The 27525-nt window shown below is 41.1% G+C and overlaps 1 protein-coding gene and 1 long non-coding RNA gene across 2 annotated transcripts in view; one reads left to right on the forward strand and one right to left on the reverse strand.

Annotated features, from left to right (window-relative positions):
- Positions 1 to 27525, forward strand: part of LOC146893515 (uncharacterized) — a 103751-nt gene that overhangs the window by 53452 nt on the left and 22774 nt on the right. Inside the window, exon 3 of the long non-coding RNA XR_015738408.1 lies at positions 14647 to 14780. This is a non-coding gene — a long non-coding RNA (uncharacterized LOC146893515). The remainder of the gene's footprint in view (positions 1 to 14646; positions 14781 to 27525) is intronic.
- LOC125415905 (olfactory receptor 13A1-like) lies at positions 1553 to 3041 on the reverse strand. The gene has a single exon (XM_048458496.3). It carries the CDS (start codon positions 2712 to 2714, stop codon positions 1779 to 1781), a length of 936 nt encoding a protein of 311 aa, XP_048314453.3. The 5' UTR covers positions 2715 to 3041; the 3' UTR covers positions 1553 to 1778.

Consider the following 27525-nt stretch of genomic DNA (forward strand, 5'->3'; position numbering starts at 1 on the left):
GTAGAAACAAAGGGGATGTCCAGAAGGCCTTTTTGCTATGTGGATGAAGAGCCACCTTGTAGTAGAGACCACATTCAGGTCTGTCCCTGGAGTCTGTCATCTGCAGAAGAACATGTGTGCTATTCTCCATACTCAGAAGCCACCAGAAGGCATCAAAGAAAATTCTTACTGCCCGCCCCCAAATGCACATCCTCATTTCTGATTGTGTCCTTCCAGCACTCCCACAACAGAAGGTAGCCTGTGAGTGTTTCCAGAGAGATGTACTGAAGGTGGAGCGGCAGCACCCAGGAACCGTGGACTGAAAAGTTTGGGCTAAAGGGAAAAGGAGAAAGCTGGTTGAGCACAGGTGTTCCTCTAGCATGTGTTCTGGGCAGCCATGATGGGAATAAAATGCTCCACTCCTACTCCCACTGCCATGAGGCCCTGTCTCATGATGGTTAGGCCAAAACAAACCTCCAGGTGCCCACGGACTGAGTCCTCTGAAACCATGAAACAGAATAAATGTTTTTGAAATGGCATTTTGGTTGCAAGGATGAAGAGCTAATTAACACAGCATGCCTGATTTGCATCACAAACCCTGGTGTGGTACAGCATTTAAGAATAAGGAAGTAAGCTGACGAAGAATGTATTTATTCTGAAAAGGATACAGCATCACTTCAGCAGTAGTTGCTGCAGACACTGCCCTTTCTCCGCTCAGCTGTCTTCCTATCAGTGTCTTAGAGTGGCTGCGCATGCGCTTCCCTTTCTCAGTCTTTCCTGTGCCTCCCCATTCCTGTTCTCAGAGTGCTTTAGCTAGGAGTGGTTGGTCAACTGAAAACAAACTCCACTTTTGGTGTGTGCTTTTGGTTTTGTTTTGGTAACTTTTTGTCTTATTGGACTGGATTTATTTTTTCTCTTTTGCATATTGTTTGAGAGAAAGAGGGTATTGGGCATGTAGGTAAGTAGGCAAGTGGTGTCTGGGAGTTGTGGGAGGGGAAAGGACATGATTAAAATACGTTGTATGAAATAGTTTTGCCCTAGCATTTTTGTCTCTCGTTCTTTTTTTTTTTTTTTTTTTTTTTTTTTTTTTTTTTGTCACTGGCTTTCTTTCATAGAGAGAGTTCCATTTCACCCTTTGCCTGTAGACATTCTTCTCCCTTACCCCAAACACACTGTGGGAAATAATTGATCTTTACCAGGAGTTCAGTTACCATCACTGTCATAAGCAAGCTGGCACACACATGTGAGTTCATTTTTGAAACTTAATCTCTGCTCCATAGATTTCCTCCTTCTCCCTCCCACCTTTCCCTTCCACAGCTCAGGGAGAAGATGTGCAATGGAGGACCTGAGCCACTCAGCTTTGGACTTCCCGAGACACTAGGGCCATTCTGTCCCTTCAAGTTTCCTTGAAGTCTAGATCCTTAGCCATAGTTCTGAATAGTCCCATAATGTTTACCGGTTGCTACGGGAGAAAAGGGCTTTGTTTTGTGACTATCACCATTGTCACCTACTTAAATCTTCTAGTCTAGGAAAGTGAAATCTCCATTTACATAAAATTTACTTTTGAAATGGGTTGTGCTAGTTAGGAGATAAAACTTGTGGTTTTTTTTGTTTGTTTGCATTACATCTAAAGAATTTTGTCTTTCTTTAAATGTTACAGTAAGTAGAATTGTTCAGTCCTTGCATCAGAGAATGTTTTTCTAAAACAGCAACAGGTATACCCCCTTTCCATGGGGCTGCTCTCAGGAAAGCATGTCTAGAAACAGTCCAGGCTAGCAGAATATCCTTCACATATTCACTTAATGTGAGAAAGAGGGCAAGAGTCTCCCCAGGGCCAGCTTGACGTCCTTGTTCCTCAGTGTATAGATGAGGGGGTTCAGGGTTGGGCTGAGCACTGAGTACAGCACCGAGGTCACTTTGCTTCTTTCTGGGCTGTAGCTGGAGGCAGGACTGATGTAGGCACAGAACACAGACGAGTAGTACACACAGACCACGATGAGGTGGGAGGAGCAGGTAGAAAAGGCCTTCCTCTTGCCCTCAGCAGAACGCATGCGCAGGATGCTGGCGATGATGCAGCCATAGGAGAGTAAGGTGAAGAAGAAGTTGATGCCTCCATAAAAGGCATCTGCCATAAGAGTCATAATGCTATTAATACGTGTGGGGCTACAGGAGAGGAGGAGAAGTGGGGGGATCTCACAGAAGAAGTGGGTGATGACGTTGGGGCCACAGAATGACAGCTGTGTCATCAGGCCAGTATGGACAGATGAATTCAGAGCACAGATGGACCACACAGCCATGGCCAGGGCCCCACACAGGTGTGGGCTCATCCTAGAGCTGTAGTGCAGGGGATGGCAGATGGCCACGTAACGGTCATAGGCCATGACTGTGAGCAACAGCAGCTCAGAGGATGCAGACCAGACAAGGAAGAAGAGCTGGGTCATGCACCCCTTGAAGGAGATGGTGTTTTCCTTAGACACAAGACCAATCAATGCCTTGGGCAGCACAGAGGAGGTGCAGACAATATCCATGGTGGCCAGGTTGCACAGGAAAAAGTACATGGGACTGTGGAGCCCAGTGCTGGAAGTGACCAAAGCAATGATGACAATGTTGCCTGTTAGAGCCATTGTGTAGAGAGTCAGGAAGCAGCCAATCAGGAGCAGTCGTAGACTAGGGTGCTCTGAGAACCCTTCCAGCACAAACTCTGTCACCATTGTCTGGTTGGGACTCAACATCATGATGGAGAGTATGTGTCCACTGCTGTGTCTGCTGGGTTCTGAGGAAGCACCAGTTTACCACTTCAAAGTAGGCTTTCCATACTTGGTCATCTCAAGGTTCTCTGCTGTCAGAAAGGAAAGGAGTGAGTGTATTTCCTTCATGGGAGCCTCTTGTCCTTTATTGTCTATATCATATCATTTGAAATCACAGATATTTCATTTACCTTTTATTTCCTATCTAGAAACTTTCACCCTGTAGATTTAGATCAAGAGGGACATCTGTTCCTCCCTCATCTTGAACATATGGGTTGATTGTAGCATCTCCCTCTCGAGGCCTGTCTATGCTCCACTTATCAGCCCCCTAGGAGCATTGTGCCTACGACAGTGCTGGAAACCCAGTTGTCCCCTCCCTTCCACAGCCGTTATTGTCCACACAATGACAATTTCTGATTGACAAACACTGAGATGGCTCTTGTATCTGTCTTCACACCTGCCTTTCTAGCCTCTCAGGCACTCTTTTTGTTGTTGTTTAAGTATATGGAGTGGTTGCTCTATGACCCATTTCAACCTGATAATGGTGTCCTCCATGACCTAGTAGCCATGTATTTTCTGTAATTTACTCATTGCGATCTGTGACTTGTCCTTAACTTAGAGTTGTCCTGACTCTAACCCACTTCAAATCTATCACCCCAGAGAGTATTTCTCAAAATCCAAGCCTATAAAGTCAAAGTACTTCTGGGGGATTTTCTGTCTCAGTGAACCACAGTAACACCAACGTCAACATACGCACAGCTGATGTCATAACCATTGTCTATAGCTGTCCTTGTGCGGTGGTAATGACCTTGCGCAGAAACTTGCCCCCAGCTACCCAGTGTTTCAAGATGCTTATTTTATGGAGCTCCATTTCTCAGACTCATGGTCTTACCTTTAGTCTATGCCCTTGGTAGATCCTCATTAGATTCATGTTCCATGAATCAAGCATGTGTTCTGCATCTTCTTACCTCTTTCATCCAATTGGTTCTCAAAGTCTGCCACTGTAACTTTCCCAACAGTATACCCCATGTTTCCAATTTCTTTAGCTCTTTCATAACTTCTGGATTCTTTTCATTTCCCATATCTCCAGTTTCCTCCTCCATCACCCCAGGAATACAGACTGTGTACCTTGAGATAACAGTCTTCCTGCCTCTAGTCCAAATTCACTGTTTCTCTCCCCCATTCTTCAGCAAATCATGCCCTGTAGCTTGACCCAGAAGACTCCCCTGACATCAGCCGTTAGCCTTTTTTTATCGGTCCCTGCACCACTTCATATGTGAACACATTCTACCCCATCTATGAACCTGCCTTGAAAATTATTTGCAGTGCCTCTAATCTGGAGACGGTCTTTGTTTTTCAGCAGTCTTTAGGTGAAATGTTTCATCTACAGAATCCAGTGGCACTCCCTTCCGCACTTTGCTCTACCCCAGGCTCTACCCCAGAGAACAACACCTCTTTTTCTGTTGTTCACCTTTTATCTCACATACATTTATCAAAGTATAGCTCACAACTTATTTTCTCCCTAACTCCATAGTAAATGTTGAATTTTAAACATTATAGCTTCTTCCATTTCAAACTAAAGATACTCAAATATTGTATTTGCACGATAGAACCATGTGGATAATATTATGTCTTACCTTGTCCCCTCCCCTCCTCCATTTTATGGTACTAGAAAACACCAATGCATATTGAGTGGTGCAAGCGGTTTTGGAGAAACAGAATTACCAAAGTGAATTTTTCTAGTGTTTTTGAAAGTTTCTGGATTTGTCTAGCTAATTCAACTACACCTGAAATTGTGAAATCCTCTCCTGATAATATTTATAATCTATGTGTGATATTAACCACTATTCCCAGGGTACACCTGCCTCAGAGTACAGGGAGTTTTCATTAAGATTAACCGTAGGGTGACCTCAGAGGAACTTTGAACCACAGGCTGCAGCTATACACAGCAGACCAAAAGGTGAATGATCAACCAGCCAGCTGGACACCCCATTCTCTAGGCCCTCAGTAAGGGGCAAAGCCCCAGGCTCCTTTCCCATCTGCTTCAGCTTCTCTAGCCAGCCAGTAGGTGACGTTCTAGCAGTTAGGCTGCTCCAACCTTCCCCCCATCAATCCAACCCTGTAAGCGACAAGGCCCACTCCGCCCCCAAACCTATCCATCTCCTGCGACTTTGGAGGAACTCTGAACCGCAGGCTGCAGCGGCACACAGTGGACCAAGAGGTGAGTGCTCAACCAGCCAGCTGGGCACTCCACTCTCTAGGCCTTCAGTACCGGGGCAAAACCCCAGGACCCTCCCCCACCTGCCCCAGCTTCACTAGCCAGCCAGCAGCCAAGCTTCCTGCAGGTGGGCTGCTCCAACACCTCCCCACCCCCATCCATCTGACCCTGTAAACTAGAAGGCCCATTCCACACTCAAACCTATCCATCTCCTGTGACCTCAGAGGAACTCTGAATCACAGGCTGCAACAGCACACAGCGGACCAAGAGGTGAGTGATCAGCCATCCATCCATCCAGACAGCCCACTCTTTGGGCCCTCAGTAAGGGGGCAAAACTCTGGCCCCCTCCTCACCTCTCCCAGCTTCACCAGCCAGCCAGCAGGCAAGCTTCCAGAAGGTAGGCTGCTCCAACACGCCCCCTCCATCGATAGGACCCTGTAAGTTACAATGTCCACTCTGCCTCCAAAGCCATCCATCTTCTGCGACCTCAGAAGAACTCTGAACGACAGGCTGCAGCTGCACTCAGAGGACCAAGAGAGACCCCAGTGGTCCCTGAGATACAAACAGTGACTGCACAAAGTAGACCAAGAGCAGCTCCCTAAGACACAGACAGCAGCTGCAAGGACTGGACAAAGAAGCAAAGACACTGACAGCACCAACTGGAGGAAGAGATGGGTAGGCGCCAACGCAAAAAAGTCATTCAATAACCTAAAAAGCAACATGGTAACATCAGAACCCAGCGGTCATGCAACAGGAACATCTGACTGTCCTAACCCAGAAGAAGCAGAGGAAAATGATCTTAAATATGACTTTATGAAGATGGTAGAGACCCTTAAAGAGGAAATGAAAAGTTCCCTTAAAGAAATAGAGGAAAAGACATACAAAAACCAGAAGAAATCAATAAATCTCTTAAACTCAAGAAAACCAAGAAAAGGAAGACAAACGGGTGAAGAAAACAGTTCAAGACTTGAAAACTGAAATAGGAAGCAATAAAGAAAACATAAACCAAGGGAATTTGGGAAATGGAAAATCTGGGTAAACGAACAGGAACTACAGAGACAAGTATAACCAACAGACTACAAGAGATAAAAGAGAAAATCACAGGGGTTGGAGATACTATAAAAGAAATCAATTCCTTGTGTCAAAAAAATATTAAATACGACAAATTCTTAACACAAAATATCCAGGAAATCTAGGACACCATGAAAAGACCATGGAAATAATCTTTCCATTATTAATAATGGAAATAATTATTCCATTATTATTAATTATGGATTATTATTATTATTAATTATTATTAAATAATTATTAATAATGGAAATAATATTCCATTATTCTTAAGAATAATAAGAATAGAAGGAGATGAACTCCAGCTCAAAGACACAGAAAATATATTCAGCAAAATCATAAAAGAAAACTTTCCCACCCTAAAGAAGGATACACCTATGAAGGTACAAGAATCTTACAGAACACCAAATAAACTGGCTAAAAAAGTCCCTTTGCCATATAATAATCAAAACACAAAACGTACAGAATAAAGAAAAAAGGGCAAGTAAACATATAAAGGTAGACCTATCAGAATTACACCCATCTTCTCAATGGAAGCCATGAAAGCCAGACGGTCCTGGACAGATGTGCTGCAGACACTGAGAGACGACAGCTGCAAGTTCAGACTACTATACCCAGCAAAACTTTGAATCACCATTGATGGAGAAAACAAGATATTCTATGACAAAACCAAATTTAAACAATACCTATTCACAAACCCAGCCTTACAGAAAGTACTAGAAGGGAATCTCCAACCCAGTTAAGCTAACTACACCCCCTGATGGAGGAGGGTTATCTGTCTATTGTGTTATTTTCATTGGTCAATAAAGAGACTGCCTTGGCCCTTTGATAGGACAGAAAATTAGGTAGGCGGAGTAAACAGAATAGAATGCTGGGAAGAGGGCAATGGGGCAGATGCCATGGAGCCAGCCACCAGGTCAGACATGCTGAATCTTTTTCGGTAAGCCACCACCTCTTGGTGCGACACAGATTATTAGAAATGGGTTAATATCAAGATATGAGAGTTAGTCAGTAACTAACTCTCTAGAGATAATGGGCCAGGCAGTGCTTAAATGAATACAATTTGTGTGTTGTTATTTCTGGGACTAAGCTAGCCGTGCAGGAGCCGGGCAGGACGAAAAGCAGGCCTGCCCGCAACTCCTTACTACAACCCCCAAATTCACAGGCAACACATAATCTCACATCAAAAAACTCCAAAGAAGGGAAACACACAAACATCATCACCAAAAAAAAAAGCAGGAATTAACAATCACTGGTCATTAATATATCTTAATACCAGTGGACTCAATTCACCTATAAAAAGACACAAGCTAAGAGAATGGATATGAAAGCAGGATCCAATCTTTTGCTGTGCAACACACCTCAACCTCAAAGACAGATATTACCTCAGAGTAAAGGGTTGGTAAAAGATTTTCCAATCAAATGGACCCAAGAAACAAGCAGGTGTAGCTATCCTAATATCTAATAAAATAGACTTCAAACTAAAATCAATTAAAGAGATGGAGAAGGAGACTTCATATTCATCACAGGGAAAAATCAATTAAGATGATGTCTCAATCCTGAACATTTATGCCACAAACACAAGAGTACCCACATCTGAAAAGAAACATTACTAGAGATTAAAACCCACACCAAATCTCACACACTAATATAGGAGACTTCAATACCTCACTCTCCACAATGGACAGGTTTGCCAGACAGAAACTTAACAGAAAAATAAGGGAAGTAACAGATGCCATGACTCAAATGGAGTTAATAGACATCTGTAGAACATTTCACCCAAACACAAAAGAATATACCTTCTTCTTAACACCTCATGGAACCTTCCCTAAAACTGACCACATTCTTCCTAACAAAGCAAACCTCAACAGATTTAAAAAAAAAAAAGAATAACCTCCTGTATCTTATCGTATCACCATGGTTTAAAGTTAGAATTCAACAACACCACTAATTGCAAAAAACCTACAAACTTATGGAAATTGAACAGTGCTCAATTAAATCATCCCATTGGTCAAGGAAGAAATAGAGAAAGAAATTAAAGACTTCCCAGAATTCAATGAAAATGAAGTCACAATGTATCCAAACTTATGGAACATAATGAAAGCAGTGCTAAGAGGAAAGTTCACAGTACATAAAGAAAGCAGAGAAATCTCACACTAGTAACTTAATAGCATACCTGAAAGCTCTAGGAGAAAAAGAAACAGATTCACCCAGGATGAATAGAAGACAGGAAATAATCAAATTAAGGACCAAAATCAATAAATTAGAAACAAAGAAAATGATGCAAATAACCAATGAAACAAAGAACTGGTTCTTTGATAAATTCAACAACACAGGCAAATGCTTTTACAAGCAAATCAAAAGGCAGAGAGAGAATTTCCAAATTAACAAAATTAGAAATGAAAAGAGGACATAACAACAGTGGTTAAAAAAACATGACATCTTGAAATTTGCATGCAAATGGATGGAACTAGACAAAACCATCCTGAGTGAGGTAACCCAGACCCAGAAGGGTGAGCTTGTTATGGCCCCATTCATAGGTGAATACTAGCTTTGAAGCAAAGGATAAGGAACCTGTAGTCCACAACCCCAGAGAAGCTAAGTAACAAGAAGAACCCTAAGAGAATCATACATAGATCACCTGGGGAAGGGGAAATAGACACAGTAAAGAACCTTGGGAAGGAAAAGAAAATGACACACAATGTTTCAAATATGAGAAGGAGACTATTAAACAAGAATGACAAAAAGTGGTGGAGAGTGGGAGGAAGGGTAGAGAAGGGTAGGGGAGAGATAAGGAACACTATAAACCTTTTGAAAATCTATATAGAAACCTATTATAGTAGAAATTCCTAAAATAAATTCATATGTATTTATAAGAGGAATTTAAATGTTACGCTATAACTGGGGGACTACATCTGTACTGGTTAGCTTTATGTCAACTTAACACAAGCTAGACCTCTGAGAGGAGGGTGCCTAAATTAAGAAAATGCCTCCTTATGATCAGGGTGTAGGCAAGCCTTTAGGGCATTTTGTTATTTATTTAGTGATTGATGGGTGATGGCCCAGTTCATTGTCGGTGGGGCTACCCCTGTGCTGGCTGTTCTGGGATCTGAAACACTTCAGGCTGAGCAAGCTATGGGAAGCAAGCCAGTGAGTAGCACCCCTTCATGGCCTCTGCATCAGCTCCTGCCTCAAGGTTTCTTCTCTGTTTAAGTTCCGGTCCTGACTTCCTTTAATGATGAACAGTCCTGGAGAAGTGTAAGTTGCTTTGGTTACGGTGTTTTGTTACAGCAATAAAACCCTAAAGTAAAACAGTGTCCCAACTAGACAACACATACTACCAAGTAAAACTCCGGTACCAGGAATGTGTTAGTACTTCCTGAGATGTAAAACACAAGGTCCCATAGACCCTCAGACTTTACAGGCTACTGCGTTTTTTTTTTCCCCCCAGAATGTGGTGATAAGACCCTGTTGCTGGAGACACCACTACTTAAACCATAAATGCGGAGATATGAAGTAAGTTCTGACCTGAAAGCTTCACCTCTGCTTGCTAGTTTTTACAGTTCTGGAAGATGCTATGCACACTACTTGAGGAGGAAAAAAAAATCATCATCAGTTTTATCCAGAACCCTATGCACTACAACAGCAAACTTCTCGGAAAGATATGGCCACTAACACAGTATTGTCCTCAGTGCTATGGGAGGGAGAGCCAACTACTTTCTGACTTAATTTGAGGCCAAACCGCACCAGCAAGAACCTATCCTGGGTACTGTTAACAAGTCCCAGAATCTGTGGCTAGATAGATCTTATTCTTAGAAGAAAGGCCTCCTATGATTTTTCTACCAGACAGATGTATCATTTAAACGACTCCTAATAATTTGTTGCTGTACCCACAGATCAACAGATCTTCTCATCAGAGAAGCTTCTTTTTGTAGCTAATGACAGTTAGCACAAAGGCCTATAACTGGTCAATGTGCACAAAATCAGAAACCTTGGCGTGCTTAGATCTAAATAGGAGGTCTGGATCACAATCCTTTCCTCAGGACTTAGAAATATTCGTGGAACAGGGGAGGAAATACCATTGTAAGAGCCAGAGGTGGTAGATGACTTCGAAACATAATGCTTTCTGGAAACAATGGGGCAGATGCACATATGAACTCAAAGAGATTTTACAGCACACAAAAGATCTGTGCAAGTCAGACAAAATCCCAGCACAAGGAGGAGGTGGCCCCTTAGTCCCACCCTTAGCTGAGGAGCTAAGGGCATTTGTAGCTGTTGGCAAAGGCCGTCAGTATATTTAGTGATGTGATCTCTATATACAGACCAACTCTAAGTAGACTCCACCCTTAAGAGGAGTTGGTCAACAGAAGTTGAATTTAGTGAGGTGGTTTTTATTTATGTATTTATTGAGACAGGTTTCTCTGTAGCTTTGGGACGGATCCTGGAAATAGCTCTTGCAGACCTGGTTGGCCTCGAACTCACAGAGATCTGCCTGCCTCTGCCTCCTGAATGCTGGGATTAAAGGTGCGCGCCACCATTGCCCGGCAGATTTACTGAGTTTTAAAGGATAGAGAGATTAAAACAGCTGAGCGAGTAGTGAGGTGGGGCTGAGGAGTAGAAGTGAATATGATCAAAGGTCATATGAAATCCTCAGAGAATCAATAAAATATTATTTTCAAATCACATAATTTCAAAATTGATAGGCATGTTGGCAATGCACCTTTAATCCCAGCTGTTGTGAGAGAGAGGAGTTCAAAGTCAGAATGGTCTACACAAACAAGTTTCAGATTATTAGCTAGAGCTACATATTGAAAATATTTCCCAAGGATATAAAATCATCCTATCAGAGAGACACCAACACTCTCCTGTGGAGAAGTGGTCACATTAGCAAATAAACAGAAGAACCCGAAGTGTCCATCCTGGAATGAGGGTGATAGAGAAAAGATACTGTGTTTGCACAATGGAATGTTATTCAACTATAGAAAGCATGACCTCCTTTTATGAACACTAAAGTGGATGGGAACGGAGAATAATGTGTGAAATATAATCCAGGCACAGAAAGACAGATGCCACACTTATCTTTCATCTATGGAAATACAAAATTCTATCTTAGTAGGATAATGATTGACAGATGTGATAGATGGCAAAGGTAAGGAAGTGTTAAGAGAGATTGGACAATGGGAACCAAGCACATTTAGACAGAAGCATAAGTCCTAGGGCTCTGCATTGTGGGGTGACTTCATGCCACAATCATCTCTTATGTACTTACAAATAACAAGAAGGGAGCAGATCAAAGCTTGAGAAGACAGAGATGACAAAGTCACAGAATTGTAAATATTCACTTAGAATTTGTGTAAACATGTTGGTGTATTAACCTATGTCCCATCAACTTCTGTGACCTTCTGTTACAAAACAGCACTGATTGACAGTATTTGTCCCTAGTGGCATTTATAATACCAATTCAGAAAAATTCATTCGAGAGAAGCCAGATACAAATGGAAAGCAGTGTGGATGGAGTCCAGTGTATAAGGAATGAAATGGGGGAGCAAGAGATGAAAGAGATATTGTGATAGAGGAAGCCTTTATGGTGTTAGGGAGAAACCAGGTAGTAGGAAAATTTCCAAGAATTCACAAGGGTGACCCCAACTAAGACTTCTAGCAATAGTGGAGAGGGTGTCCAGACTGGCCTTCCCCTATAATCAGATTAGTGCTACCCTAATTGTCATCATGGAACGTACACCCATTAACTTATAATACAGTGATCGACAGCCAAACAGTGGACTGAGCTCTTGGAGCTTAGTTGAAGAGACGAAGGAGAGATCATATGAGTAAAGAGAGGTGGTCAATATCATGATTGGGAAAACCAGAGAAACAGCTGACCTGTGTTAGTGGGAGCTCGCAGACTCTGGACTGACAGCTGGCGATCCTGAACTAAGCCCTCTGAATGTGGGTGATGGTTGTGTGGCTTGATATGTTGGGGAGGCCTCTGGAAGTGGGGCCAGGACTTATCCTGGGTGCATGAACTGGCTTTTTGGAGCCCATTTCCTATGGTGGGATACCTTGCTCAGCCTCGACGTGTGGGGCGGGGAATAGAGGCTTGGTCCTTGTTAGTATTCAGGCATTTATACTGGCCCGACCTTGGGGTATACAGCCTCGGTTGTAGCCACTCAGAGCACCTCCTGTGCATGTTCTCTACGTTATCCTTTAAGAGGGCCCTGCCCACCTCCCATCTCTCCCTCTTTCTCTCTGTCTGTCTGTTCCTTTCTCTCTCTCTCTGCCTCTCTCTCCACCTCTCTGTTCTCTTCTGTCACTCCTGTCCCCAGAGGCCGATCTCCCCTCTTCTCTCACCCCTTTACCATTCAGTTTCTCCCAATAGAAAAAAAAAACCCTCCACCTGAGCTTTTTTGTATGGCATCCTTGTCTCTTGTGCTGTCTTTTCTAAATTACAGCAGTTCTGCCTCAACTTGGTGTACCGTACTTTGTCCACTTCCCGAGGGAGGCCTTATCTTCTCTGAGGAGTGGATGGGGGTGGGATGGGAGGAAGTGGAAGGGATGGAGGGCGGGGGAACTGGGACTAAAATGTAAAATTAAAAAATTTTAAATGAAGAGGAAAGATGTTCTAAAGTAACTGTTCACAGTGAAGTTATGTGGGTTCATGTTGAGGGAAATGCACGCACAACCCGATCTGCAACAGAAGATGCACACCTGCGTTACCTCCTAATTACTGTGACCTGAACAAGAGGGTCTAGAAGACTTCTGGGATCCTGAAAATGTTCCTGTGTTTTCAGGGAACTGGGCTACATGGAAGGAAGTATTCCATAAAACACATTGAATAATTAGAATAGAATTAAAACCACTTCCTTAACTGTATCTTGAAAAGTATAAAGAAAGAATACTTTCACTTTTAAGATTTTGCTTAACCAAAGCCTCGGTTGGCATCTAGCTTGAAAATGGCTGAAGTGTGTTAGAGCAATTGAAATGCATATCAGGAGGAGTGGGAGCACGTGCTTTAAGGTGGAGACAGGAGACACCAGTGAGAAAGTGGAGCGTGTGACCTCTGTGGAGAAGGATTATTACTGCAGAGGTTCCATGGAGACATGCTTTCAGAACAGTACAACAACGCTATTGCCACCTGAGTCATCCAATGCCAGCATGCACACTCTGGAATCAACCTTCCAGCAGTGAGAGATGGAATGTGAATGTAGGCAAAACAACAGACAGGTCTGAAACTGACCATGAGGAAACATGTCAAAATTTCTGATCATATTCATATCCACCACATTGACAAATAACATGCTCCACCTGAGGCTTATGAGCACATGTAGAAACAAGGAAAGAGCAAATACAATGAATGTCTGAAGTTTGATAAGCATGATCTCTCAGTAAAGGGACTAAGGGCGGGTTCAGGGCTTTGGTATTGATAATACAGTGACTGCCTGTAAGATCCTGTAGTGTTGTGATGGATAAGGACCTGTCCAAGGAGACCAAGGCATCATGCAGGATTCTTGCCTATGAGCCCTGAAACTCCTAGAACATGAACAACTAGTGACATTAGACAGCTGTCCAAGGCTGGGATTCCCAAGTCCACATGGAGACTGGTCAGCAAACTAGAGGGAGCTTTGTTCTTGAAGAACAAACAGTGGGAAGGAGATCATCATGACCATGAATCTGTAATGGACAAAGTCTGGATTAGACACAGGACTTTCACACAGCCTCAGCTCCTTCAGAGTATGTGTTCTCTTCATAGGGAAAGTATAAACTTCACCTTGTGCTCCTCAGCAAGGAGTGCAAGTTGCTGCTTCTCATCAGGATCAAACCAGGCATCCCCTGCAGAGCATCATGGAGGAACCTCAGTATCTGTACTATCATAGAAGACAAATACAGAGAGAAGAGGTTTGTGGGAACTCACTTTGATGAACAATGACAGTCATTTTGCCTGGACTGGCCATTGGGGACATGCCATCTGCTGGTGCATCCAAAAACCAAATGCATGGATTTTCTGTGGGATAATTTGCATGTATAATATGGAGACGAATGGCACTTCTGTAAGACTATGAATCAATAATTAGTCTTTTCATACACACTGCATTTAGCAAGCAATATTTGCTGTCATTTCCTATATGTCTAGCGGACAATATTATCTTACTCAGATAATGATAGTGCTCTACAGAGGGAAAAGTTAATCAGTGCTTCCCAACTGCTCACCCATGCACACTGTGAAGCAGAGAGGTGAGCTTGGTCTACCCAATCTCTCTTTCTGTGATTCCATCCTGGTGTTTGTGAACTTATTTTTGACTCCATTTGTGCCTAAGTGGATGTGGGAGAATCTAGTATCCAGGTGGGAAGTTTGTGGCGGAGTAATTTCACAACAGACCCTCATGACTGTATGTAAGCCAGATCTCAGCAAGGCAGATTTGAAGATATTCAGAAGCTGAACTTCAACCAGGAGCAAAACAGCTGAGGACCCTCACCATGGGCACAAACTAGAGTGTCTGCAGATCCCTTGGTCTTTCCAGAAAAATTGGTAGAGGAAGCATCTACACTTACAGCCCTGTTATCACAGCCCTCTCCCCCTTCTTTGTTTGATCATTTTTCTTGATACTTATGTTTAGATAACTGTATTTGTTTCTTTAGGTGACTCCCAGTCATGACAGCCCTGATCAGCAGCAAACGGAGTGGTTAATACCAGCAGGGATGGACTATGGTTTCAACTTAATGGAAGTTGAAGATCATTTCCTGCACCTCAGCAGTGGGCTTGGGACAACAGGGTAAGAGAATCTCTTCTGTGGCATTTTCTCACCATGCTCTGTGGATATCACACCCCAACAAGAGAACATTCAAGTCCAATCTAGTCATCAATATCGATCTTAGAGTCATCTAAATTTGCTTTCATTTCTCAATTAGTATGAGTACTGTGGGTCATGCATGAAGAAATCCAGTTTTGAACGTAAGGAACAAATAACAAACACAAATAAACTCTCTGATCATGGTTAGAAGCTAGACGTTCTGCTGTTTGCACAATGGAGCATGAAACCAAATCTTTCTATCATAATCTGGCTCATCATTCTTCCTCAAACTCAGCAATCATTGAGAACATAAATTGATGTCTCTCTGTTCTGATATACACGTAGTAAGACAAATGTCATCTTTATAGTCAGATTTTCCCTTTGGCACTCCACTGTAAGCTTGAAGAGCCACACAGTGAAGTTTAAGGTTTCACTGACCTTTCCTGTCACAGTGAATTCAGGTGACAGATGACTCCCACAAAAGTTCCCACTGTTGAGCACAGACTCTCCTTTCCTGCAAGCACCAAGTCTTCAGTGTTCCTCTGAAGCTCTGTCTTCCTTTGTGTAGAGGTCATTGACTTTCAGAAATACCTGTGATTTTCTGAGACCAGGGACAAGTGTTTGTCCTGGTGCCTCCTGGGATAGAAAATGAAGGAGAAAGCTCTTAGGATCAATTAAAAGGGACTGTGGCTTCATGACCCAAGCTCCCTGCAGACTTGTGTGGAGGACAATGGTCAAGGGAGTTACATACTGTAGGCAGGAGCAGTTCATCAACCATCCTCTCCCTCTCTAACCCTTAGCATGCATGTCCAGAATGTCATTGGGCTTTCCATGCCCTGTGTGGAAGGTCTCACCATTACACAAATTGGCTTTGTATTCTTTTGAGAATACTTCATCTGAATCTGACATACACGCAATGGGTTTATTCTAAGTATCTTGTACTTTCTGTGCCTCCCCCCTCCTCTTCCTACATTCAAACCTTTCAATGTATTGTTATGAATTAATGTTACTTCAGCACTTCCATTCTGTTTGCTACATTTATAAGCATTTAAAAGATTTATTCAGCCCTGAGACTATACATACAGGTAGCATTATACAGGCTGAAGAGTTTATACTTATGAACATACATATGCTTTTTAAAATTGATTTTATTGGGCTCTACATTTTCTCTCCTCCTTTCCCTGCCTCTCCTCTCCCCTTCAGCCCTCTCCCATGGTCCCCATGCTCCCAATTTACTCAGGAGATCTTGTCTTTTTCTATCTCCCATGTAGATTAGATTCATGTATGTCTCTCTTAGGGTCCTCATTGTTGTCTAGGTTTTCTGGGATTGTGATTTGTAGGCTGGTCTTCTTTGCTTTATGTTTAAAAACCACTTATGAGTAAGTACATATGATAATTGTCTTTCTGGGTCTGGGTTACCTCACTCAATATGATGTCTTCTAGACCTACCCATTTGCTTGCAAATTTCAAGATGCCATTATTTTTTTCCGCTGAGTAGTACTCCATTGTGTAAATGTACCACATTTTCCTTATCCATTCTTTGGTCGAGGAGCATTTAGGTTGTTTCCAGGTTTGGGCTATGACAAGCAATACTGCTATGAACATTGTTGAGCACATGTCCTTGTGGTACAATTGAGCATCCTTTGAATACACACCCCAAAGTGATATTGCTGGGTCCTGAGGAAGGTTATTTCCTAATTTTCTGGTAAATTGCTATACTGATATCCAAAGGGGCTGTATCAGCTTGCACTCCCACCAGCAATGCAGGAGTGTTCCCTTTACCCCACAACCTCTCCAGCATAATTTATCATCAGTGTTTTTAATCTTGGCCATTCTTACATGTGTAAGATGGAATCTAAGGGTTGTTTTGATTTGTACTTCTCTGATGGTCAAAGATATTGAACATTTTCTTAAGTGTCTTTCAGCCATTTTAGATTCCTCTGTTGAGAGTTCTCTGTTTAGGTCTGTACTCCATTTTTATTGGATTATTTGTTCTTTTGATGACCAATTAATTGATCTATTTCTATATTTTGCAGAAATATATCTATCTGATGTGTGGTTGGTTAGCTCAGACTTCTTATTAACTAATTCTTACATCTTAAATTAACCCATTTCTATTAATCTGTGTATTGCCATGAGACTGTGGCTTGCCAGGTAAGGTTCTGTTCTAGCATCTTTCTCCTTTGGTAGCTACATGGCATCTTTATGACTCTGCTTACTCTCTCTATCTCTTCAAGCCTGGCTATATTCTCATCTGTTATATGATGAAACAGCTTCTTTATTAACCAATGATAAGAAAACAAATTCACAGCATACAGAGGGGAATTCCACATTATGTCCTCTTTCCTGTCTAAATAGAAAGGAAAGTTTTAACTTTAACATAATAAAAGTATATGTAACAAAACAGGATCAAGTAAAATGTTATAATAGTCTATTTGTATCTGGCAAAATTAAAGAAAATATGCTATCACCTCTTTTATCTTTGTGAGTCTAAAGTTTCATATCTAATTTATCTTTTATTATAACCTAAGAAAACTGTATCTATCTGTCTTCAACTCTTCAAAGACCCCCGAAGGATATAATATTACCTAATGAAGTAAGAGGCAACTTGTTGGTTTCCCAGCCACCCTGAATGGAATAATCACACAGAAACTATACTAACTACAACGTTGTTTGGCCAATAGCTTAGGCATATTTCTAGCTAACTGTTACATCTTAAATTAGCCCACTTCTATTAATTTATGTATTGCCACAATGCTGCGACCTACTGGTAAGTTTCTGACTGGTGGCTGGCGTCTGTCTCCTTTGGCAGCTACATGGCATCTCCTTGAATCTGCCTACTTTTACTTTATATCTCTGTATGGATTTTCCACCTGGCTTAATTGTGACCTGCCATAGGCCCAAAGCAGATTCTTTATTAACCATTGGTAATAAAACATATTCACACCATACAGAGGGGAATCCCCACATCAACCTAAGTGAACAGGAATACATTGTAAGCAACTTCCAAAACACTAGAATTGACAGAGACATCTTGCTGCCTGGACAGGCACCAAGGTTCTTCTGTAAGGTTGGGGCATTCATATTCAGCATACAGGCCCATAGTTTCTGGCAGACTTTTCCATGAAGCAGGAAATTTGAAGATCTGTCCTGCCTTGTAATGTTAAAGTTCTTCAGTTGATTTGTGTCCTGCAGAATGTGTGGCAGTTTCTTCTGTGAAGCAGGAACCCTGAAGGACCATCCTGTGTTTTAAAAGTTCAGCACTCACTTTTCTATGAGTTGATACAGCATACCATTAATCAGTCCAAGCAAGAACAATTTCTTGCCCAAATGGTTATCCTTGTCACATTGAAGACAAATTCCATAACAAGTTTCTTCAATACCCATCAACCTCTCTGAAGTAATGGGTGCTGCCAGAAGCAGACTGTTGAGAAAAGACTAAGTTGTTAAAACATTTTAAATACCATATTCTGCAGGTCTTTGGATGGTTTGAATAATACCTATCCCTGTGAAATATAGCTCTGTATATCTAGAAACTTAATAACTTGACTACAGTTTTATTATTATAGATGACTATTAATCTTTATTTCTTAATTATATGTTTTTAAATGAACTGCATAAACATAATACCTTAAACAAGAGCAGAAATCCATATAAACAGTATAACCAAAGCAACCTTAAATATGTGTCATAGTTCAAGATCCATACCAATTCAATGTTTTCATTTCTATATCATATCCTTCCCCTTTTTTATAGTAATTAACTGTGATCATTAATCACTTATAATCAACCCCCTTTAAATGAAAACAAACATCTATAAACAATCATTTTGGGAATTTGGGCATAGTTTTCTCCAAACTGCTTCCTGCTTTTGTTTGGTCAAGTATTTTTAGGGTTCATGGAGACCTTTTAGGGGGTTCTTGTTCCATCAAACCACATTAGCCTGGAAAGAATCCACAGGTTCTCATCTTCTGCAAAACAAAAGCAGAACTTCTTTTCTCAAACAATGCATCCTTAGACTCAGATTTTGAAGTCAAGATACCTTTATGTTGATTTAACTTAGTGGCCTCCAGAATCAAATTTCTGTAGTCAAAAGATTCAAAGAAAACATAAAATATACATAATCCAGACTCTCTGTGTATATTCCATCTTTACGTGGCTTATTTTTAACTCTATTACTTTTTAATGTTTATTTTTATTATCTTTACTCCTTTAATCTATTACCTCTGTACTCTTTCTTCTCTCTCATAAGCCCATGTATATTTATCCACACCCTGACCCATTTTCAGATCTTTATTTTTGGTCTGAATCTCTCTTATTGTTTATCTGAAATCCTTTTCTGACAAGGAGTATTTTAAAATGATAAGCAGTGTGTTTGCAGCAGCATTGGATGATGGCTCCACTTCTCTTGGCCTTACAATATGGCAGTGGTATGTTTACCACCAATTCTGGTGTTTTTGATTTTGGCCATTTTTACAGGTGTGAGATGGAATCTCAGAGTTGTTTTGATTTGCATTTCTCTGATTGCTAAGGATGTTGAACATTTTCTTAAGTGTTTTTCAGCCATTTTAGCTCTTTCTGTTGAGAGTTCTCTGTTTAGGTCTGGACTCCATTTTTTTATTGGATTATTTGCTCTTTTGATGACAAATTTCTTGAGTTAGCACTTGTTTGGTTAGAGCTACTCCAAGATATTTTATGTTATTTGTGGCTACTGTGAAGGGTGATGTTTTTCGGTATTTTGTCTCTGCTCAATGATCATCTATCTGTGTAAAGGAGGGCTACTAATTTTTTTGAGTTAATCTTGTATCCTGTTACATTTGAAGGTGTTTATGAGTTGTAGAAGTTCCTTGGTAGAATTTTTGGAGTCACTTATGTTAACTATCATATCACCAGCAAATAATGAGAATTTGAATTTTTCTTTTCTGATTTGTATCCCCTTGATTACCTTTTGTTGTCTTATTGCTCTATCTAGAACCTCAAGTACTATATTGAATATATATGGAGAGACTGGACAACTTCGTTCAGTGGGATAATTTTGAGTTTCTGTACATTTAGTTTGATGTTAGATGTTGGTTTGCCATATATTGCCTTTATTATGTTTAGGTATGTTTCTTGTATCCCTGCTCTCTCCAAGACCTTTATCATGAAGGGATGTTGTATTTTGTTGAAGGCCTTTTCAGCATATAATGAGATGATCATGTGGTTATTTTTCTCAGTTTGTTTATTTGATGCGTTATTGATAGATTTTCATATGTTGAACCATCCCTGAACCTCTGGGATGAAGCCGACTTGATCATGGTGGATGATGGTTCTGATGTGTTCTTGGATTCGATTTGCCAGTATTTTATTTAGTATTTTTGCATCAATGTTCATGAGTGAGATTGGTCTATAATTCTTTTTCTTAGTAATGTCTTTCTGTGGTTCAGGTATCAGGGTAATTGTAGCTCATAAAAAGAAATTGGCAATGTTCCTTCTATTTCTATTGTGTGGAACAAGTTGAGGAGCATTGGTATTAGTTTTTCTTTGAAAGTCTTGTAGAATTTTGGTTGAGAGACTTTTGATGACTGTTTCTATTTCTTCAGCAGTTATGGGTCTGTTTAATTGCTTATAGGGTCTTGATTTAAGTTTGTTAAGTGACATTTATCCAGAAAGTTGTCCATTTCCTTTAAGTTTTCCAATTTTTTGGAGTACAAGTTTTTGAAATATGACCTGATGATCCCCTTTGTGTCTGTTGTTACAGCTCCCTTTTCAGTTCTGTTTTTGTTAATTTGGGTATTTTCTCTCTGACTTTTGGTTAGTTTGGACAAAGGTTTGTTTATTTTTTGATTTTCTCAAAGAACCAACTCTTTGTCTCATTGATTCTTTGTATTGTTTTCTTTGCTTCTATTTTGTTGATTTCAGCTCTCAATTTAATTATTTCCTGTTGTCTAGTCATCCTGGGTGAATTTGCTTTTCTTTGTTCTAAAGTTTTCAAATGTTTTGTTAACTCACTAGTGTGGGACTTTTCCATCTTCTTTATGGAGGCATTTATTGCTATGAACTTTGCTCTTAACACCGCTTTCATTGTATCCCATAAATCTGAGTATGCTGTGTGGTCTTTTCATTGACTTTGAGGAAGTGTTTAATTTCTCCCTTCATTTTTTCCTTGATCTATTCATGATCAAGGTGAGAATTGTTTAATTTCCATTTGTTTGTGGGCTTTCTCAAATTAGTGTTGCTGTTTAATTCTAATTTAAGCCATGGTGGTCTGATAAGATATATGGGGTTATTCCAATTTTTTTGTATTTGTTGAGGATAGTGTTGTTATCCAGTATGTGGTAAATTTTTGCAAAGGTTCCATGGGGTTCTGAGAAGAAGGTATATTCTTTTATGTTTGCATTGAATGTTGTATATATGTCTGTCAAGTCCATTTGAGTCAGAACTTTTGTTAGTTCCCTTTTTTTCTCTGTTAATTTTCTGTCTGCCAGACCTGTCCAGTGGTGAGAGTGGAGTGTTGAAATCTCCCTTATTAGTGTGTGGGGTTTATTCTGTGATTTAAGCTTTAGTAGTGTTTTTTTTCTTTCTTTTTTTTACATATGACAGTGCTCTTGTATTTGGGGCATAGACGTTCAGTATTGAGATTTCCTTTTGATGGATTTTTCCTGTGACTAAAATGAAATGTCCTTCTTTGTCTCTTTTGATTAATTTTAGTTTGAAGTCTATTTTGTTAAATATTAATATAGCTACATCATCTTGTTTCTTAGGTCCATTTGATTGAAAAATGTATTCCTAACTTGTTACTCTGAAGCAATGTCTGTCTTTGAGGTTGAGATGTATTTCTTGTATGTAGCAGAAGGATAAATTCTGTTTTCATATCTACTCTGTTAGCCTGTGTTTTTTATAGGTGGGTTGAGTCCATTTGTATTAAGAGATAGTGATTGCTATCTCCGGTTATTTTAGATTTTTATGTTTAGTGATGTTATTGTGAGTGTTTTTCCCTCCTTTGGGAATTGCTGTTGTGAGACCATCTATTATCTGTGTTTTTGTGGATGTAGCTAACTTCCTTGGGTTGGAGTTTATCTTTTAGTACTTTGTGTTTGACTGGGTTTGTGGCCAAGTATTGATTAAATCTGGTTTTGCCATGGAATATCTTGCTTTGTCTTTCTATGGTGATTGGAAATTTTGCTGGGTATAGTAGTCTGGGCTGACATCCATGGTCTCTTAATACCTACATAATGCTTAGACAGGACCTTCTGGCTTTTATTGTTTTTATTGAGAAGTCAGGTGTAATTCTGATACTTGAAGGAGGGCCTCTTTGTTGGGGTCTCTGTCCTGCCCAGTTCCCACAGCTGGTAAGTACCAAAGAGAAAATCACACAGAGAATCTACATTAGATATAAACTGATTGGCCCATTATCTCAGGCTTCCCACCAACTCTTATAACTTATATCAACCCATTATTCTTATCTATGTTAGCCACATGGCTTGGTACCTTTTCCAGTGGGGCAATCACATCTTTCTTCTTCAGTGTCTGGACAGGACTGGGGAGGGAGCTTCCCTCTTCCCAGAATTCTCCTTGCCACACCTCTACTTCCTGTCTGGTTGTCCCGCCTATACTTCCTGCCTGTCTACTGGCCAAGCAGTGTTTATTTAAAACATAATTGACAGAATACAGAATTGTCCTGCACCATTTCCATCTCTCTCTCTCTCTCTCTCTCTCTCTTTTTTATAAAGAAAACAAGAATATCCATAGTCCATGTTTTTGGGAATGTGGGTGTAGTTTTCCAGGCTACTTCCTGCTTGTTTGGGATGCTGATAATATTATGGGAACCTAAAGAAAATTTAGAAATATGATCAAAGGTTAAAATCCTTAAAATAAAAAAGAAAGAAAGAGAGAGTAGTTGAGTATGGTGGTACACACCTTTAATCCCAACACCTGGGAGACAGAGGCAGACAGACCTCTGTGAGTTCAAACTGTGGTGGCACATGCCTTTAATCCCAAAGCTTGGGAGGCAGAGACAGAGGCAGAGGCAGAGGCAGAGGCAGAGACAGACAGATCTCTGTGAGTTCAAGGTATGGTGGCATACACCTTTAATCCCAGCACTTGGGAGGCAGAGACAGGCAGATCTCTGTGAGTTCAAGAACAGCCTGGTCTACAGAGGTAGTTCCAGGACCAAGATACACAGAGAACCTGTCTCAAAAAGCCAAAAAGTAAAAATAAAAGAGATAGAGATTAAAATAAAGCCACATAAAGATAAAAAATACACAGAGAATCTTGAAACTGTATGTTATTATGCTCTCTTTGAATTGTTTGAATGCTGAGGAAGGAGCAACAGCTGGTAAAAAAGATTTTTGTTTATAAATGTTGCTGAATTAACCCAAGGAAGGTATTTTGAAAATACCTTGACTTCAAAATTGAAATCAAAAGATATGTTGCTTTGGAGAAGAGATTTTGCTTTTTTTCCATGGGAAATGACAGGCTGTAGATTCATTCTGAGTTTAAAAAAATCAGGTTTGATCAAGGAAGACCACCTGAGAAATCTCCGGTAGGAACAGATGGCTTGGATGTCTAAGTTCTATGTCCAGATCAGATTCAAGACTACTGCCTGAGATGATCAAGACTCACAGGATACTTCAGTCAGGAGTTGATCATAATTCTAAATTTTCTTTAGGTCCCCATAAGATTATCAACACCCCCAACCAGTAAGGCAAGCTGCAGAGAGATCTACACAGAGAGTCAAGTTTTTATCAGCCAGACTTCAGCAAGCAAAAAATTGGCATAGTTTTCTTTGTGTTAATAATCTTGGTTAGACATCTGTGACTTTGTCCTTGTGCGTTATCTACAAAGTTTTTAAACTTATGATCCATTAACAGAAACATTCAGTCTAGTTTGAACTTTCTCTGAGGTATAAAAAAGAGTTTATTGTGTTTAGTTTGTCTGTTACTGGGAAGAAATTGTTGTTAAAGGAACAAAGTAGGCTTTTAAGTGTCTAACAGTCTTTGTGGCAATAGTTATGAAGCATACCCTAGTATATTTTTTATTGATTTTTATTGAGCTCTACATTTTTCTCTGCTCCCCTCCCTGCCTCTTCCCTCCCCCTTCAACCCTCCCCCAAGGTGTCTCCATGCTCCCAATTTACTCAGGAGATCTTGTCTTTTTCTACCTCCTATGTAGATTCGATCTATGTAAATTTCTCTTAATGTCCTCATTGTTGTCTAAGTTCTCTTGGATTGTGATCTGTAGTCTGGTTTTCTTTGCTTTATGTTTAAAAACCACCTATGAGTGAGTACATATGATAATTGTCTTTCTGTGTCTGGGTTACCTCATTCAAAATAGTTTTCTAGCTCTATCCATTTTCCTGCAAAATTCAAGATTTTTTTTTCTGCTATGTAGTATTCCATTGTGTAAATGTACCACATTTTCCTTATCCATTCTTCAGTCGAGGAGCATTTAGGTTGTTTCCAGGTTCTGGATATGACAAACAATGCTGCTATGAACATAGTTGAGCACATGTCCTTGTGGCACGATCAAGCATCTTTTGGATATATACCTAAAAGTGATATTATTGAGGAAGGTTGCTTCCCACTTTTCTGAGAAATTGCCACACTGACATCCAAAGGCATTGACCCAGCTTGCATTCCCACCAGCAATGCAGAAGTGTTCCCTTTTCCCCACAACCTCTCCAGCATAAGTTGTCATCAGTGTTTTTGATTTTGGCTACTCTTACAGTTGTAAGATGGAATCTCAGAGTTGTTTTGATTTGCATTTCTCTGATGACTAAGAATGTTGAACATTTTCTTAAATGTCTTTCAGCCATTTTAGAGTAGGACTTGTTGGACCTGTTCTGGTGGAGATTGCTGACTCTGGATCTGGTCGCTGGCTCAGTCCTGATCCACCAGTTTTCTGGGACTGGGTTGGCTTCCAGGAGTGGATTTGCTTCAGGCTTCTGCTCCTGGTGGAGCTTGTTTCCTCAGGCCCTCTCTGTCCTAGGTGTCTCATTCAGTCCTACCTGGGTGGAATTTGTTGCTCAAATTCCTTCCCTCAGGGCAACTTTGGCCTAGGTTACTGGCTTTGACTTGTATCTGTAAATCCTGGTCTGGATTCCCTCCTGCAGAAGTCCCTGGGTTGGAGTTGGACCTGGAAAGATTTCTGGTTCCCGTCCACTGCCTCGGAGGTCCCAGGCTCGGGTGCGCCTAAACCCACAGAGGACCTGCATACTTCCTCAGAGGTCCTAGACTCATGCTCGGACCCGCAGGGGTTCCAGGTTCCTGCCTATTCCCTTTGATGTCCCAGATCAATGCCCAAACTCACAGAGGTCCTGGCTCAGGCCTACTCTCTCTGAGGTCCCAGATTCAAGCCTGGCCCCACCGAGATGTCTGGTTCCTGCCTATTCCCTCGGAGGTCCCAGATTCACTCAGGCCCAGACTGGCAGAGGTCCTGGCTCAGGCCTAGTTCCTAGGAGGTCCTAGACTCTCCCCAGACCCACCAGGATTTTGGCTTAGGTCTACTCCCTTGAAGGTCCCAGATTCACATCTGGACCCTCAGCATTCTCTGACTTTAGCTCTCTTGCTCAGTGGTTAGTCCCCTGTACTTGTTCCGGTGGAGACCATTGACTCTGGATCTGGCCACTGGCTCAATCCTGATTTGTCCGTATCCCGGGACTGGGTTTGCTCCAGGCTTCTGCTCCTGGTGGAGCTTGTTCTCTCTCTGTCCTAGGTAGCTGGTTCAGTCCCACTCCAGTTTCGGTGGAGATCGCAGACTCTGTGTCAGGTCGTTGGTTCAATCCTGGTCTGCCAGTGTCCCAGGACTGGGTTGGCTCCCAGGACTGGATTTACTCCTAGCTTCTGCTCCCGGTGGAGCTTGTTCCCTCAGGCCCTCGCAGAACATGTTTATAGGTATTGGAGATGCTTTGAAGGACTGAGTATAGTTTAGAAGGGAGGTATGAAAGAGTCAACAGTGAGGAGTAAATCTTGGTCTGCTGTGTGGTTGGTGCAGTTGTCAGGGAGTTGAGACAGAAAGAAAGGTCAGACCTCTTACATGGTCTGTTACAGAGCTGGAAACAAGACTGGGGTTGGAAAAGGAGAACAGGAAGGAGTAGGAAGATCACCTACCTGATTCCTTGGCCTCTGTGGCCAGCTTGCTTGGAGAGTACCTCAAGGTATTGGAGGCAGACAAAAGGAGGAAGTCTGCATCATCAGAGAGGATCTGAAGAGTCTTCAGGAAATAGAAGCAGCGAGGACAGGCTCCTGGAAGTGTTCTGCTATGGGACTGGGGATGAAACTGTGGGATTGGAAAAAGAGGACCGGAAGAGAAGTAAAGGTCACCTGCCTGGTTCCAAGGCTCAATTTGTCAGAGGGTTCTCAGGTAGAGGGTTCTGATTTTATTGCTATAGTAGCAACTCCACAGGGTCAGTTCACTGGAGCATGGCCATCTCTGTCTCTATGTAGGGTCAGAACATTGACACATTCACCAGCATACTCAGATACTTGACACACAGTGTCAAACCACGTTCATATGCTGTTTCCATGGGGTATGTCCCTAGCCTGTTCTTTCATTCAACTTGAGAGTCAAGAGAGTAAATATTAAAGGGTGTGTGCAGAACTCCTTCTTGTTATGTGGATGATGAGTTACATTGTCATAGAGACCACACTCAGGTATGTTTCCAGAGTATGTCATCTGCAGAAGGACGTGTGTGTTATTCTTCATTCTCTGGAGCCAGCAACAGGTATCAAACAAACCATTCCTACTGCCCCCTATACTGCACAGTCTCATTTCTGATTATATTCTTCTAGTATCCCCACAGTTCCCACCACAGGAGCCTCTCAACTTACTAGAGTACTGGAACATGATGATATCTATTGAAGTGTGGTGTTAGGTCCAGCACAGATGGCCCCATTTTGTGAGGGACCTGATATGGTATCCACTCAGGTCTACAGACTGAGTCTGTGTGGGGTCTGTTCCTGACTGCTTATTCTTTTACCATGTAAGACAAGAGAATAAAAACAAACTCACTGTTTTCCTACCAGAACAGATTGCTCAGCAAAAAGATTTAATTTTTTCCTGCTATATATATTTTTTTCTATGAAAAGTTGCGTCACTTTTATGTACAAATACACCAATATTTTTGTTGCATTTACATTTTTAATCATAGGCATAAAGTCTCCTTCCAAAGTAAGTTATAGAGAAAGACCTTGGCATCTATTACATGTGAAGTTTCAGTTTTTTTTTTAAATTCTTCAAATCTTTTTTCCCTCTACTTTTAAGGTAAATTTTAGTTAAAAAACATTCTATAATGTAGCTAGATACAAGATTAATTTAAAAAAATCAGTAGCTCTCCTATATACAAATGGTAAATGGGATGAAAAAGAAATAGGAGAAACAACACACTTTAGAATAGCCACAAATAACATAAAATATTCTGGGGGTGACTCTAACCAAACAAGTGAAAGACCTGTATGACAAGAACTTTAAGTCTTTGAAGAGAGAAACTGAAGATATCAGAAAACGGAAGGATCTCCCATGCTCATGGACTGGAAGAATTAACAAAGTAAAAATGGCAATCTTACCCAAAGCAATCTACAGACTCAATGTAATGTGTTGATCCTACAAAATTTTCTGGATTAACTCTGGTTCCAAGCCACCCTATCCTGCCTTTTCTGTACTGTTTATGGTGACTGTGGTTGACAATGACCCAAAGCCATGACCATTTACTACAGCCCTCCACACTAACATCTACTTCTTCGTGATT

The sequence above is a fragment of the Myodes glareolus genome, chromosome 7, assembly GCF_982192425.1.
Source record: "Myodes glareolus chromosome 7, mMyoGla1.1, whole genome shotgun sequence".
Taxonomy (NCBI): domain Eukaryota; kingdom Metazoa; phylum Chordata; class Mammalia; order Rodentia; family Cricetidae; genus Myodes; species Myodes glareolus.

Excerpts from the sequence above, each read along its gene's own strand:
- LOC125415905 (XM_048458496.3), bottom strand. The coding sequence starts at position 2,714 with ATGATGTTGAGTCCCAACCAGACAATGGTGACAGAGTTTGTGCTGGAA.